Here is a 16,823-nt window from a genome sequence, read left to right on the forward strand (position 1 = left end):
TTATGTTACCTCAACCGTGAGTAAGGGCCACAATGGTGGGGCAACGCGTATTTATTTTGCCTCTGGTAAATAACCACACACTTCGTTTGAATTTCACTTTAGCTTATTTATTTGAAATAGTGTTTTCTTATTGTTCCAAATACAAACGGTAAATCACTATTTAACATATTTTATTATTGTCTCTACTTTAATTTAATCTTTCACTATTCACTGCCGTCTGCCTCTTGGTGGATTAAAAGAACAACTGTAAGAAGGAAAACTTGGATTAATTGAATGTCCCTTTTGACACTTCAATGTAAAACTTAACGAAATAGAACTTAACGAAATTAGAGTGAGAGGGGCAAACGGCAGAGAGCGAAGGCGATCTGTTCACGTAATACCACTCAATACAGTGGGTCCAATGCTTACGTGAACATACCGCCCCCCTTGCACCAACTGTGCAAACAAAAATAAATAATAGAAATAATAGAATTTAGTGGTATAACATAAGTTTATATAAAAAAGAGAATATAAAAAAGAGTATAAAAATTCGTTAAATAACCATTCATATTGATTACGAAAAATCCAATTTATAATGAGCCAAGAATTTAATCGAAATTCAAATAATAAATATTTCAAGAAAAGAAAAGAGAAAATTGTATACATAAAATTTGAATTTAATTTTAAATGTGATGTTTGTCCAACTCGACGTCAATCTTGATTGGTCCAAAACAAAAAGACAAATGTTGGTAATGGGCTGACCGATATTTAGTTAGTTATTTTTCTCGGGGAAGAAGCACGAGCTTATGTAAAGGGCGAGTGACGATGCGAGCTTGTGTTCGCACATCGACTACCCTCACTTGACCATCTCTCCCCGTGTGCAGCTGAACGATGCGTCCAAGTCGCAATCGGTGGGACAAACATTTTCATTCCGTAAGACAACAAGGTCATTTAGAGCCAAATTTTCTCTGGGCGATTTCCATTTAAATCGTTTATTGAGCTCAGTCAAGTATTCTGACTTCCAACGGCGACAAAATTCTTGTTGGATAATTTTGATTTTACGCCATCTATTTAGAAGCGAGGTTTTTGTAGGAATTTCCTCATTTTGTGCGGGCGAAAGAAGTGAAGAACCAACCAAAAAATGTGCTGGCGTAAGTGCAGCGATATCCTCTTGATTATCAGAAAGTGGAGACAAAGCTCTAGAATTCATGCAGCATTCGATTGAGCTAAGTATAGTTGCGAACTCTTCGAAAGTGTGTCGGATTTGACCGGAAACCTTTTTCAGATGGGTTTTGCAGCTTTTGACACCGGCCTCCCACAGCCCTCCCATATGAGGAGCTGCGGCCGGTATAAAATGCCATTCTACCTGCTGGAAACCATATCGTGAGACAATTTCATCACCCAGCTGAGAGACAACTTTTTTGAGGTTTGCATCTAGCTCTCTTGCAGCGCCAACAAAGTTTCTCCCGTTGTCCGAATACATTTTTCGTGGACATCCCCTTCGTGAGACAAAACGAGAGAAGGCAGCTAGGAAAGCTGGTGTCGAAAGGTCGCCAACTGGTTCCAAGTGAACCGCTTTAGTAACAAAACAAATAAAGAGACAAATATAACCTTTAGTTATTCGACAACCTCGACCGTGGAAATTCTTAATGTCGAACGGGCCAGCGTAGTCAACCCCAGCAGTAGCAAAGGGTCTGCCAAAAGTGGTTCGTTCTACTGGCAGAGGAGCCATTATCTGTCCCTGTCGCTGCTGACGCGAAATTGTACACTCTTTGCATCGATTTATTCGGGCCTTAATTAGATTCTTCGCACGAATTATCCAGCACTCCAATCTTATAGTCGCTAGAGTTAACTGGATGCCACCGTGTAGAGTTTGACGGTGTATGAACTCAACATAAAGTAGAGACAATCTGCTTTTATAAGCGAGGACAAAAGGGTGCCTTTCTTCGTAAGAAAGGGCCAATGTAGATCCAAGGCGCCCATTAGCGCGAATAATATCGTATTTATCTAAAAACGGAGTAAGAGTGAGAAGAGGACTGTTCGACGGCAGTTTTTGTTTACGACTGAGACAATTGAATTCGGCAGGAAAATACATCTTCTGCGACAAAGTAATAAGTTTAAATTTCGTTTGAATCAATTCTTCGGACGATAATTCGAGAGAGCCATGAACGCAATTTTGATTCAAAGGGCGATGAGTATGCGCCACAAATCGTAAAACGTATGATAACACGCGTAATGCCCTTGAGAGACAAGAAAACCTATCTAAAATGTCTTCCATTTTCTCCGACCTAGCAACAAGAACTTGCATAGGTTTTGATTCTAAAGATGTATCCGCAATGTTTGGTGTTGAGGGCCAAAATCTTCTATCTTTGCGTAACCAAGATGGCCCATGCCACCATAAATCACTCCCCTTTAGTTCTAAAGGGGTCAGCCCCCGGGTTGCTAGGTCTGCGGGGTTTTCCGATGTACCTACATGTCCCCAAATATCCCCGACCTTCTCATGAATAATTGCAACCCTGTTGGCTACGAATGTAGTCCAACTATGTGATGGTTTTTTGAGCCAAGATAAGACTATCATAGAATCCGACCAAAGAAACAAAGTGTATGGTTGCACATGCAATTGAGGCAATACAAAATCTGCCAATTTTGCCATAAGCAGAGCACCGCAAAGCTCAAGCCTTGGGACAGACATTTTCTTTATAGGTGCTACTTTTGACTTGGCTACAAGTAATTTAGAATGAGCCATGTCTCCTACTTCAACCCGAACGTACAATACGGCGGCATATGCAAGCTCAGATGAGTCACAAAACCCGTGATACTCTATCCGACACTCTGGAGAATAATTCAACCATCGATCTATTCTAATCTGATCAATTTCTCTATAGTTTGAAACAAACGCTTTCCATTTGAGCAATGTTAATGGTTTTATTGGATCATCCCATCCAATATCATCGAGCCACATCATTTGCATAAGTATTTTAGCATTTACCACTACCGGTGAGAGCCAACCTAATGGATCAAAAAGTCTCGCTATGACTGAGAGCACCTCTCTTTTTGTATATGTCTCTTTATTGGCCAATTTTTCCGTTACGAAATAAAATTCGTCTGAGACAGCATCCCACCTTATGCCAAGAGTCTTAACCGAACTTTTGTCATCAAAATTCAAAAATTGTTCATTGAGTAAATGATCCCGAGGCAAATCTTCCAAAATTTCTCTTCTATTGGAGGTCCATTTTCTTAGTTGGAATCCTGCAGATTCTAAAATCGCAATTAATTGGTTTCGAGCTTCTAAGGCCTCCGAAACGGAATGAGCTCCCACTAAAGAGTCATCAACATACATGTTCTCTTTCAAAATTTTCGACCCTATCGGAAACCTCTCTTTCTCGTCTTCAGCCAACTGAAGCAAAGTTCGAAGAGCCAAAAACGGGGCGCAATTGACGCCAAACGTTACCGTTTTAAGTTGGTAGTCTTGAATCTCGTCGTCAGGAGAGTCACGATATAAAATTCGCTGGTATGGGACATGTTTCGGATTGACAAGTATCTGTCTATACATCTTCGTGATATCTGCGTTAAACACGAATCTGTAGAAGCGCCAATTTAATATCAACGAAATGATGTCTTTTTGTAACACTGGGCCAACATATAGTGCGTCATTAAGACTTTTCCCATTTACCGATGGGCAAGATGCGTTAAATACCACACGCAATTTGGTCGTGGTACTGTCTGGTTTAAAAACGCCATGATGAGGCAAATAAAAATAATCGCAGGCTTCAATATTTGGAGTTTCAACTTTCTCCATATGTCCTAGTGACAAATATTCTTTGATGACTTCATCGTACATCTCTTTCAACTGAGGCTTTCGAGACAAAGATTTTTCATTCCTCAAAAATTGACAAAGTGCAATATATCGATTGGAATTTTTTGAAGCACACAAGGGATTCTCTGCCTTAAAAGGTAAATCTACCATATATCTACCATTGGCCATTCGTTTTGTGGTATTTCTATAAATATTTTCACAGAGCCAATCATCTTTAGACATAGTTATGTCTTTACCAACTTCTTCTATTTCCCAAAACTTAGTCAATTGCTCATCAATTGATACCCTAGTACAGTGAGAGATTCGAACCACACGTCCCGAATCTCTATCATTCGCTGGGCCAGTAACAATCCAGCCAAATACTGTTTGCTGAGCTACCAGCGAGCCAAGAATTCCGTGTTTTACTCCTTCTCGTAAAATCAACGGGTATAAATTACCTCCAATGAGGATATCTATCGGGCCAGTATGGAAGAAATTTGGATCAGCATATTCCAAATTTGGAAGTTGATCAACCAGAGAATTATCAAATGAGTGAGTAGGCACATCGCCTGTAACATCGCACACAACTAGTGCATCAATTTCCGCAGTGAAATTGTTATTAAGAATTGAGCCAATTGTCAAAAACGCTATATGAGAACATCGCGTTACAGCACCACCCCCCAAACCTGTTACTTCGGCCGAGATGGGCTTAGTTGGCAAATTCAATAATCTTTGTATTTTCTTTGAAATAAATGTGTCATCAGAACACGGGTCAATTAAAGCTCTGACTTTGTGAGCCAAACCATCTTTCAAAATATTAATCCAAGCCGTAGCTAACATTGTTTTATTACAGACGGACATATGGTATGCCCTCACATTGTGAGATGTGGATGGCGTTGGAGCGGACTGTATATTCTGTGTTGTCTGTAAATCACCTGACATATTACCTACACCAGGATTACTTTGTTGCTCGCCTCTTACTATATGCAACATAGTATGATGCTTAGCGCCACATTTTGTACATGTAGCCTTACTATTACATTTTGCTGCCCCATGACCACGGGCTAGACAATTCAAGCAGCTTCTATCTCTTCTAACTGCAGCTATTCTTTGCTTCGGGTTCATATTAAGAAATTTGGGACAAAATTTCAATTCATGCACTTCCTTACACAACACACACTTCACCGTGTTAACCTTTGTATGGTGAACCTTTGATTGCTTCGAATTATCGAAATTGCCAATCTTCTTATGTCGTGGGCCAGATTCTTGCGTATTCATCATATCAGATACGCTTTCTATGGTCTGAAATCTTTCTATTAAAAATTTACTCAAATCTTCCCATTTTGGGAGTTCCGTTTTCTCCCCAATCGATTGTTCCCATAGCGACAACGTGAGCTTGGGTAACTTTGAAGAGCATTGGAACACAAAAATTGGATCCCATGACCCGACATCAATTTTATACAATTTCAGCACTGAGATACAGTTTGAAATATCTCTATGTAACTTTTTGAGACAACTAGATGACTCCTGAGAGCAATGAGGCAAATTAAATAAAATTCTCAGTTGATTGTTTATTAAAATTCTCTTATTTTCATACTGAGATTTTAAATTGGACCACGCTATATCGAAGCCTTCTGATGTCAATTGTACTCCCCGATTAATTTCTCTAGCCTCTCCACTTGTTTTTTGAAACAAGTGGTACAATTTCTCTACTGGGCTAAGTTTCTTATTATTTATATAAATTGCCGTGAAAAGATCGCGGAAGCTGGGCCATGAAACATAATCACCGTAAAACACTTCTGTGTCACACGGTGGAACACTAACAGAAGATGAAAATGTCTTCGGACTCACTGACGAGACAACAGATTTAGTTTTCCAATTTCCAACAATTGTCATACATTTCATATAAACCGTATGTACTTCACCTTTCCTCTTTCTAATAGTGGCCTTATTCGTTTTCAAACACTCTGGGTCAGAATTGCATTTTTTATACAGTTCCTTAAGTTCTGTCCACAATTCATTCAATTCATTTTTCTCTGCCTCTATCGCCGATTCATTGTAACTACTCGCATCGGTTTCTTTCATTCGCTCAGCATGAGCCTCAAAGTCTTCGCATAGACATAAAAATTCTTCGACTAAACCCATGTTTACTGCAAATTATGTCAGCAAATTAAGGTTGCCAGAAAATCAAAGCAAATTGAACCAAAAATGTATAACCAATAACGAAAATTTACGGGCAGCAACGGGCCAAAAAATTTTAATAAAATACGTTTAATTTTATTCTTACGAAATGATCAGTGTATGGTATATTATCCGCAGTGAGAATAAATCAATCGAGACCGAACAGAAAATTAATCAAATTTATCAGAATTCAGGAAATAAATCGGTTTTTATTTGGAACTTTTGTTTCGATTTCTGATTGCAGCATAATTATTTTAACGAGCCAAAAGTACATGCAAATTTATTTCCAAAAAAAATTCAGTTTGCTGATTAGAACCAGTACAAATTTGATATAATTATTACAAAAATCCGATCAATCAATAGAGACAATAAAATTTTCAAACAGCTTGCATATATAACCAAAACCATATAAATACAAATTTCAATACGATCGACCGCTAACTAGCTCAAGGCAAATATTCTTCACTCAGAATGTTTGTAGGGACAATTTCGATGTGTAAATAGTATATCACAATAATTCCCTTTTTTTTATATGATGTTGCACAAAATAAATAATACCAACAAGATTTTACAATTCGTAATGTATGAGTATATATGAGCCAAATATCAAAACTACACTCGTAAAAGTTTAATTTTATTTTGTTCATAAACCATCAAATTATTGTTTCAATTTTGTTCGATGTATTTTACTATTTACAATTTGTCGAGCCAATAAAACTCCGTACCATATAAGAATACTTTAATCAAAACAAAAACTCCAACAATATGCTTCTTCTTGATATGGGCAACCAAAGCAGTGAGCGAGGTGAGACAAAAAAATCAACACTCAATAGTATTTGCAAATGGGGGTTGAAAACAAAAACGAATCAGTTGGCTTAAGAGACAATAAATTAAGAGAAGCTTTCATGCGCTCTCTTATGTGGCAACCACAATAAAATATTCGTATATTACTTTGTACAACAACAAAAATATTTTATTTACAAAGTGACAAATCTATGACGTCACTCTATATGATCGACTTCAGCTAATGCTTTTCTCTTTAAGTTGTGCGTACCAACATGCACACACACACGATGCAACGAACAACGAGGCAAACGTATGACAGCCAATGTACGAAAGCAGCGCTTCAACGTCAACTACTATGACGATAACGACAGCCAACTACTGTCGAACAGCGCATCAACATCAACTATTATGACAACGACGACAGCCAACTACTGCCGACTTTCGTATATGGTGCCGAAAAACAAATGTAAGAAATTTGCAAACCCAAGAATAGCAGTGTGAAAAGATTCTAAAAAAAGTTAACGGACACCCGAGACAAATGAATTTTCGGAGTATTCCTCTCTCAATTTCTTCAACTAAGAAATTGCAGACAATAAAAAGGGAGCCAAATGTAAAACTCAGTGGAGTGGTTATGTTGTCAATAATCGAGACATTCACATATAAGCCGAGCCATAAAAAAATTATTTATCTGCATCGAGCCAATATTGTGATTATGTACAAATCCCAAATGTACGTACCTTTGCTGATTCCAATTGGAGGATCGATAGGACCAATGTTTAGCTGGGGCACTAATCTTTATTTATTTATGTTACCTCAACCGTGAGTAAGGGCCACAATGGTGGGGCAACGCGTATTTATTTTGCCTCTGGTAAATAACCACACACTTCGTTTGAATTTCACTTTAGCTTATTTATTTGAAATAGTGTTTTCTTATTGTTCCAAATACAAACGGTAAATCACTATTTAACATATTTTATTATTGTCTCTACTTTAATTTAATCTTTCACTATTCACTGCCGTCTGCCTCTTGGTGGATTAAAAGAACAACTGTAAGAAGGAAAACTTGGATTAATTGAATGTCCCTTTTGACACTTCAATGTAAAACTTAACGAAATAGAACTTAACGAAATTAGAGTGAGAGGGGCAAACGGCAGAGAGCGAAGGCGATCTGTTCACGTAATACCACTCAATACAGTGGGTCCAATGCTTACGTGAACAACGCTTATCTCACAAACTAATTCACTTACAGACGTCAAATTTTGACACGAATGATTTGAAGGTTGGTACTATATAAAAATAATATGCATTTAATTCTAGCGACGCCATTTATGTGTCAGACCGGGGACTTATCAGCTAACCTGTTAGATGATATTCGTGAGTTCACCAATACAATTACAATTGGGATGATCTCTGCAAAAAGAGCTGCGTACTACCGGTCCTTTATATACATCTTGTTTCTGAATCTAGCAAATACTGATAAATCTCCGAGGTGTGGAAATTCTACTCTCACCATGACACACTTTTTCACATGTCCTGTAAACCTAACGAACCTGACAATAGCTTCACTCTTTATGCACTCATTAGGAGCTTCCTCGAATTGGATATAGATTCAATTTCTCAACTTTCTACTAAGATAAAAACGAATCCCAAGGACTACAACAACAACCTGTAGATTGTTCTACTTTTAATCCGAATCAAGTTAGACACGTCTCGCTTGCATGATTCACGGTTTAAGAATTAATTCACCTGCTCAGAGGTACAATGTACCATGACAGTCTTATTAAGTTTCAATGCTTGCTCTAGGCATTAAACTATGGCAGGCAATGGGGATAAAAACTAAATAACACTTAAAACTAAAACGACAGGAAGAAAAACTTGATAGTATCACAGCCGATGGTGTTTATCCTCTGTGTGAGCCAGGGGTAGATTTGACGAAAAATGACGCGAGTCGTGTATGGCTGGTGGAGGTCCAGGTTCTCATTTACTATCCCTACGGCGGACAGGAAAGATGGATTAGACCAGTTGGAAAATTTTTCAGTCCTGTATATATCAGTCATCGCAGGATTTTCGTGGATTTCTAGTCGATCGATAAATTTTCTTTGTAATGAAAGATCATAATTGAGTATAGGAACTATTTTAGAGTTTCGGTAGAGATAAGTATTCGAGTAATGTTTCGTCGGTATTTTATAATTCTTTCCTATGCCGAATGATGTTTCTTTCAAATATCTCCAATTCCATGGCAATCGATGGTGAAATTGAAAACCAGATTGGGAATGCATACAGAAGGGCAGGTCTTATAGCCACTTTGTAAATTAGTAGTTTAGTTTGTTGAGGAAGAAAGCGGTTGATTAAGAGGGTGTGAAATTATCCACAGATTTTCTTAGCCTTTTTCAACATTTCTCTGGTGTGGCCGTTGAATTTGAGCAGATTGTCAAACTCAACACGTAGGTATTTCAAAGTTGACTTGAAGGAGATCTCCGAGCCTCCATTTCTATGACATTTGCCTGAAGCATTGCTGATATAAATGGCCTCTGATTTTCCTGGATTTATCTTGATGCCCCATTTCCTATAGTATTCAGCAATAATACTAAGATGATCTGCTGTCGCCTCTAACGCTTTAATCGGAAAGGAATCGTGAGCATAAATAATACAATAGTCAGCATACAGTATCGCTTTAGAATGATACCTCAAATGGGGGATGTCATAGAGTAGTAAGTTAAAAAGGAAAGGTGCCAGCAAACTTCCTTGCGGAACGCCGCTTTTGACGGTACCAAAGCTTGATAAAGAACCGTTTATGTCAATGCAGAAGTGACGATCAGTGAAATAGCTCTTGAAGATTTTTATCAGGAAAGGGTCCACTTGAAGATCAATAAGAACCGTTTATGTCAATGCAGAAGTGACGATCAGTGAAATAGCTCTTGAAGATTTTTATCAGGAAAGGGTCCACTTGAAGATCAATAAGTTTGTATAGTCTGCCCCAGCAATACAATTATTGGGACGATCTCTGCAAAATAAGCCGTGTACTATTGTTCGTTCGTTTCTGATTATAGCAATGCCATATAAGTGTGGAAATATAACCATAGCGATAGGTGAACACTTGTTTCCGTGCATTTTTTATGGGGAAGTCCAAATTCCGCGACGTAATACAATTACGGTTAGGGGCGCGTCGCCAAATTAAAATCTATTCTAATTCTTTGGCGGAATATGAGGAAAGACGACATTTTTGCCGACAAGCTTATTGTATTTGTCATCGCGGCAAAAATGTTTCGCTTACCACCTATCGCTATGGATATACATATTTACACACTAAATCGCCAAAGTGTTGTAATTTGACTCTTACCATGAGACACATTTTCATATGCCCTGCAAACCTAACGAAGTTTGTAATAGCTTCACTATTTATGCATTCATTAGGAGCTTCCACGAATTGGAAGTAGACCCATTTCCGAAATTTTAATCAATTTTTCTACTAAAGGTGAGTACTATGTTCGGTTTTCGAGTTGAAAACAAATTTATTTTCGCGATTACTTGTCCTTAAATAATCAAAATTATAAATGAAAACATATTCCTGTAAAGTCTTATCAATATGTGGAGGAAACTGCGAATTATCTTCTTTATATTCAACTGTTTTAATAAGATACAAACGAATCCCAAGGACTACAACAACAATAACAACAACGTGTAGATTATTCTACACTGAATCCGAATCAATTTCGATTGAATGGACATTTCTTTTCGAGTGTAGGAAGATACGTCTTGCTGGCATGCTTCAAAATTTCAATAGCAATTTACTGGTTTCAATTTGTTGACTTTTTATGTTGCCACATATTTATGTCACCATTATACAATGCGACTCTTTGCCGAATATCATTCAACTCTTGCCATTCACCACATTTATTGTAATGAAATTTTAAAATTTCTACACAAAGGAGTTTTTTTTTTGGTATTAAACAAGGGTTGATTTCAACTATGAAGGATATTGTATTTCAACACCAATCATTTCCAATACCCCATAGCTAAGGGCAACTGGCCATAGTCAATGTCAATCGTTCAACTAATAGAGTTTAATACCAGATTTACTATCAATAAGCGTCTCATGATGGTTGTTGACGCAATGTAAAATGATTTTGTGATAAAAATCAAGCGCATGTTATAGATTTAGCCAAACTGGGTGTATATTGGTGGATGTTACCAATACTATGGGTACTGCAGTATTCTTTGTTGGAAAAAAACGATTCTAAAACAATGCTAGGGTCACGTGCTTTTCAAAGTACCTTTGATTTCCGGTTTAAAGTTTCCCAATAATTCAGAAAAAGAAAAATGACAGCAATTCTAAATAATCTTTGCAAGTTGATTAAAATTTCTTTTGAACTCTTGTTCTGGTTGTGTATTAGGACACTCATGTTGTTGAATTTTATCATGCTATTCCCAAGATTTAATAAGATCATTTATCTTAATTTTTGCATTTTTTTTTGTACAAAAAATTCACTGGACCCTTGTTAGATTAGAAGAGTGGGTTATACTCAACTAATGTGGTAATTAATGTATTCCCCTTTTGGACCCAAAGGAAAACCATACTATAACTAACATTACATGCTGCTTTGTTTCTTGTTTTTTTTACGACAAAAGGCTTCCCAAACGAGAAAATTCCATTTGGTTTAACATTAGATCCTAAGTCACGTCTGACATTTTTTCCTAAGCAAAGTGACCAACTGCAATAAATCAGTGTTTGCTTTTCTTATTTCACAAATAAATAAATATCCCTATATTGTCCTGCCCCATTCCTTGCTGCCGTACGAAGTGAAGAAAGGGTTTGGTGTCCATGAATGTCCCAAAGGAGTGATAAGTTAAAATTGTAAGCAGCTGAAATTCATTCACAAAAATACACCAACAACGTTCCAACAAACCAAACCAATGTTGTCCCATTAATGAATGTTTTATGTTTAGAGAAATGTGTATTGTTGTTGGTAATCATTTATCCGGTGGTTATTTAAATGGAAAGCACCAGAAAATCACATCATTTTTTTGGTGGTTTTACAAAACATTATCCTCTCTTTTGAGGATATCTGGAATTTGTTATACCAAAATAGTAATTTCTCATTTCTACAAACAAAAGTTGTAAGTTTGGTAATGTTATGCAAATATTTTGGGTTTTGGATAAAATTTATTAAATTATCCTATTAGAGTAATGTAAGAACATTATATATGGGAGCCACAATAGTGCATTGGTTATAATTGCCCGTCATCCTTGCATATAGTAGTTTCAGCCGAACACTAACAGGTTTTCTGCAATTGATACTGGTTCTTTGGGGTTTCGAAGCTTTTCGAAGTAGTCTGGAAATCACAGAAAAATAAAATTTTCGTCCTATCGCCCTTTTAATCTGCAACACTGTTACATCCAAAATTTTTGCATAGGCCTTTTTATTTTTTCAAAATTTGGATAAGACATTTATGGTCAGTTTCTTATCCTCCAATAAGTACCTAACAGGAGGAGAAAACATCGTTTAGTAAAGTTTTTGTATGCACAGAAAACATAATTTTTTTTCTTTAATCACGAAAATTGATCCAATTAATTTTTAATTTAATTTTCTTCAAAGCACTGAAATGATATTATCAATCACAAAATTATTTGAACCAATTAAAACATTAATTTATACAATTTTTGCGATGTTATGATAAACAAATTATGGGCCATTTAATTGATTTTTTTTGTAATTCTTCTTTTTCTTCGAAATTAAGCGATCAAATTAATTTTTAATTGCTTCAGTCACGGAAATGATAATATTAAAAACCATAGCCAATTGAGAATTTAATGATTCAATTAAATGGAAAAATCAAATAATGAGTTCCGTTATTTTCTCAACACGATCTTTAATAGAAACGTTATATTTTTCAAGTTTCCCAGCTTTTCAATGTTTTCCCAATGTCTCTCAAGATATTGAATTGTTTCTTATCTACATTTCGAAAAATATTATATGCCTGGGTTCATAAAGTTGACACTTTTGTAAATTTTCTGACAATAATTACATATAGAAAGTACCCCCGCGACATATTTAGTACCTTTTCAACCTTTTTTAGGTTTTTAAATTAAAATCAGTTTATCCCTATAGACAATTGGAACATTTCTCTGGAATCAAATAGAAAATGTTTTTTTTTTACAAAATGCTGAGAATATACAATATAACGGTGATAAATAGGTCCGAATGAGACAAATCCTAAGCAAGGTTGTCACAGTTGGTAGAATTCTGCCAAAAAAGGTAGATTTTTTACTGTTGGTAGAATTTTTAATGTAATGAAATGAAAATTTTCTATTGAAATAACATTTGGAGAAAAATTTATATAGAAATAAAATTTTGAGAAAATGTTCTATAGAAATAAAATGCTGACAAAACCTTCTACAGAAATAAAATTTTGAGAAATTTTCTATAGAAATAAAATTTTAAGTAAATTTTCTATAAACATAAAATTTTAACAAAATTTTCTGTAGAAATGAAATTTTGAGATAATTTTCTGTAGAAATGAAATTTTGAGAAAATTTTCTTGTAAATCAATCGCATTATCTATAGAAATAAAATTTTGAGAAAATTATCCATAGAAATAAAATTTTGAGAAAATTTTCTGTAGAAATAAAATTTTGAGAAATTTTCTATAAACATAAAATTTTAACAAAATTTTCTGTAGAAATGAAATTTTGAGAAAATTTTCTGTAGAAATGAAATTTTGAGAAAATTTTCTGTAGAAATGAAATTTTGAGAAAATTTTCTTGTAAATCAATCGCATCATCGCGCCTAAATACACATTTTCGAATTCATGTTTGGATCATTCCCCAGCAAGTTATAATAAAATTTGTTCAAAAAGTTATAATTTTATTCTGCTTTTACAGATTTATTTTGGATGTTAGCGGCAAAACCCGAACGTAATAATCACCTTAAATCATAAAGATCGTAAATAATAGAAAGAGAAATACATAACTGTTTTAGGTGGGTATTAAGTACAAGTTTAGCCGCTAAAATCGTCATTTTGTTCACTAAAGTGAAAACTAAATCAGTAAAAAAAGGCATAAAATTATACATATTTGTTGCAGATTTCATTATAACTTGATGGGGAATAGCCCAAAGCAAATTTTCATAAAGTTTGTATTCCTTAATATGGATTATTAAAGAAAAGTAATCGTGAACAAATGACAACTTTAGCCGCTAAAGGTAGGTATTAAGTTCGAGTTTAGGGTAGGTACTATGTTCGGTTTTCGAGTTGAAAACCACATTATTTTCGCGATTACTTTTCCTTAAATAATCAAAATTATAAATGAAAACAAACTTATTCCTGTAAAGTCTTGCCGAAAACTAATGGAACAAGAAACTACACATCAATTGAGTTAATTTGTCTGCTTTATATTGAACTGTTTTAATAAAGTAACCACTAAAATTTCAACGCGAAAAGCGAACATAGTACTTACCTTTAGCCGCTAAAAACGTAATTTTTTCACGATTACTTTTCTTTAATAATCCATTTTAAGGAATACAAACTTTGTGAAAATTTGCTTTGGGCTTTTCCCCATCAAGTTATAATAAAATTTGCAACAAATACGTATAATTTCATGCATTTTTCTTACTGATTTAGTTTTCACTTTAGCGATTTTAGCGGCTAAACTCGAACTTAATACTCACCTTAAACTCGAACTTAATACCCACCTTTTCTCTTCGAAAATTTGTCTTCATCAATATGTTAAAACGTTCTGATTTACCGGTGGAGATCATATTTATAATACCGTGGTAGCAACGAATGGAATAACAAAAATTAATTTTTTTTTCCAAAATAAAAGCAATTTGTAAAATTATTTTTTTAAAACCAAAGTTATTTGTAAAATCAATTAATTCTTCTTTTTCAAATCAATTATCATGTGTGCTAGTAAACAATTGAGTCACTGTAATCATTTTTGTGACATTTTGCGATGTTGTCAATAATATTTCGAGGAAATAAACGCAAAAAAACTACCAAAATGGCTGTTTTTTCCTCCAAAATATATTGTCAACACTGTCATTTTCCAACGCGAAAGAATGATTTACGGGAATTTTTTTCGCGCCAACAAACATAGTAGCGGCCTTAAGATTAAATTGTAAAAGGGAATAATGAAACAAATCTACTTTAGCAAATGTTGCTAAAAACAAACCAAATTTCTTATTTTTTTAGTTTTGGCCAATAGTATTATTGGCCAAACTTATTCAATTTGTCGAAAAAGCCTTGCTTTCGAGATATCGACATCTTAAAATCGGTATTTTCCTTTATATTTTTGTTAATTCTGACAGCAATTTTTCATGAAATGAATGAAATTTCACTTTTTTGTATTTTTGGTAAAAATAGTACATTTTAAAACAAAATATTAAATAAAAATTTTGTTGGAAGAGCGTAGTTTTCGAAAGTCTCAAACTCCGGTCTTCGGCCGGACCCAATGTAGGCTAACGCCTACTTTGTGGTCTTTCCGACAAAAACTTGTATATAACATTTTTTGTTTAAAATCGAAAAGTCTACAAGCTGGCCAAAAATTTGTCCAATCGGACCACCTGTACTAAAGTAGATTTAAGGCGGAATAAATATAAAGTACGTACTCCTATCTTACCATCGTAGCAGACTACATTTTTCTCACGGTATAAATCCACATTATGTGTGCCTCATGATTCCGAATAATTGAATGAGTACTCGGTATATACCACATTTTACCATCACTAACAAGAAAAACAAAACGTGCAAGTTGTCAGATTTTCGGATTGTTTCATCGTAACGTACGTGTGTATGTGTGTGGCTGCTGCATGCGTGTGTTTTCATTGTTATTTATTCTAAATTTGCGAACTTGTGAAATACAACCAAATATTAATTAAATTTAAGATGAAACTACAGGTTAAAACACTCAATCAGAAATCCCTTGTTGTGGAGATTGATGAAACAAAGACGGTCTATGACCTAAAGAAAGAATTGTCACTCTATCCAGACATAGGGGTTAAGCCAGAATTCCAGAAGTTAATTTATGCCGGGAAAATACTCAGCAACGAGGAAACCATCAAATCCTATAATATTGATGTAAAAAAGTTTCTGGTCATTATGATATTAAAACAGCCTCTGCCCCTGATAGAGAAGCCAGAGTCATCAACATCTGTCAAAGAGGAAAAGCCAGCAGAGGATAAACCCAAACCAAAGGAAGAAAGCACCGCAGCGGAATTTAAGACACCTCCTCCTCCTCCGGCACAACCTGCGGCTACAACACCAACAGCAGCATCCGCCACATCTAATCCGGAAACTGATGCCATGGTGGCCCAAATTGTCAGCATGGGCTATGTAGAGCATGATGTTCGTAGAGCTTTAAGGGCAAGTTTCAACAATCCAGAGAGGGCTATTGAGTACTTGATAGAGGGTATACCCACGTCACCATCAACACCAGAAGGTGATAGTTATACAGACACAGATGCTGATCTTTCCATGACACCATTTGAAGTTTTTAGAGGAGATCCAGTGTTTCAGAATTTGCGAAGTGCTTTGCAACAACATCCTGAATTAATAGATGCAGCTATACAAAGAATTGGAGAAACCAATCCAGCGCTCTTAGAGCTGATTAGTGAAAATCAACAGGAATTTCTTAGCATGCTTATAGATGGTTCAGATGATGATGAAGATGACGACGATGATGATTCGAGTTGAGTTAGAGGAGACCATCTAAAATAATTTATCCAAATTGGGCAAAGATACCAATTGTAAAATATTTTCTACTCTCTGAACTGTAAAATTTACTGTTTTCATGTTTTTTTCTTATTTAGTTCCAGATCCAATATGATACATTATTGGAAATGTGTTAAAATGCCACATATTTTGAATTTAATGTTTTTTATATCGAATAAATTATTCTCTTGGAAATGAGTTTGTTTTGAAGTTAAATCAAGTTTTTATTTTGCGTTTCATAAGTATTGCTATTGTCCATTGTACGGCCGATTAAAGCTTATGAATTTTAAACTATTGAAATGAAATACCACTGCCAATTAAGAGAAACAAGCTACAGTGAAATCTCTCAAACTTTGACACTCCAAAACCGGAC

At 35.3% G+C, this 16,823-nt stretch overlaps 2 protein-coding genes across 2 annotated transcripts in view; both read left to right on the plus strand.

Annotated features, from left to right (window-relative positions):
- Positions 1-16,823, plus strand: part of Bx (LIM domain-containing protein Beadex) — a 156,295-nt gene that overhangs the window by 19,447 nt on the left and 120,025 nt on the right. The gene's annotated exons all lie outside the window — the stretch shown is intronic.
- On the plus strand, positions 15,489-16,666 carry LOC142232359 (UV excision repair protein RAD23 homolog B). Its single transcript, XM_075303139.1, has one exon. The coding sequence runs from the start codon at positions 15,626-15,628 to the stop codon at positions 16,430-16,432; it is 807 nt and encodes a 268-aa protein (XP_075159254.1). The 5' UTR covers positions 15,489-15,625; the 3' UTR covers positions 16,433-16,666.

This window comes from Haematobia irritans, chromosome 3 (assembly GCF_050003625.1).
Source record: "Haematobia irritans isolate KBUSLIRL chromosome 3, ASM5000362v1, whole genome shotgun sequence".
Taxonomy (NCBI): domain Eukaryota; kingdom Metazoa; phylum Arthropoda; class Insecta; order Diptera; family Muscidae; genus Haematobia; species Haematobia irritans.

Bases quoted from the DNA above. Each gene is read 5' to 3' on its own strand.
- LOC142232359 (XM_075303139.1), top strand. From the start codon at position 15,626: ATGAAACTACAGGTTAAAACACTCAATCAGAAATCCCTTGTTGTGGAG.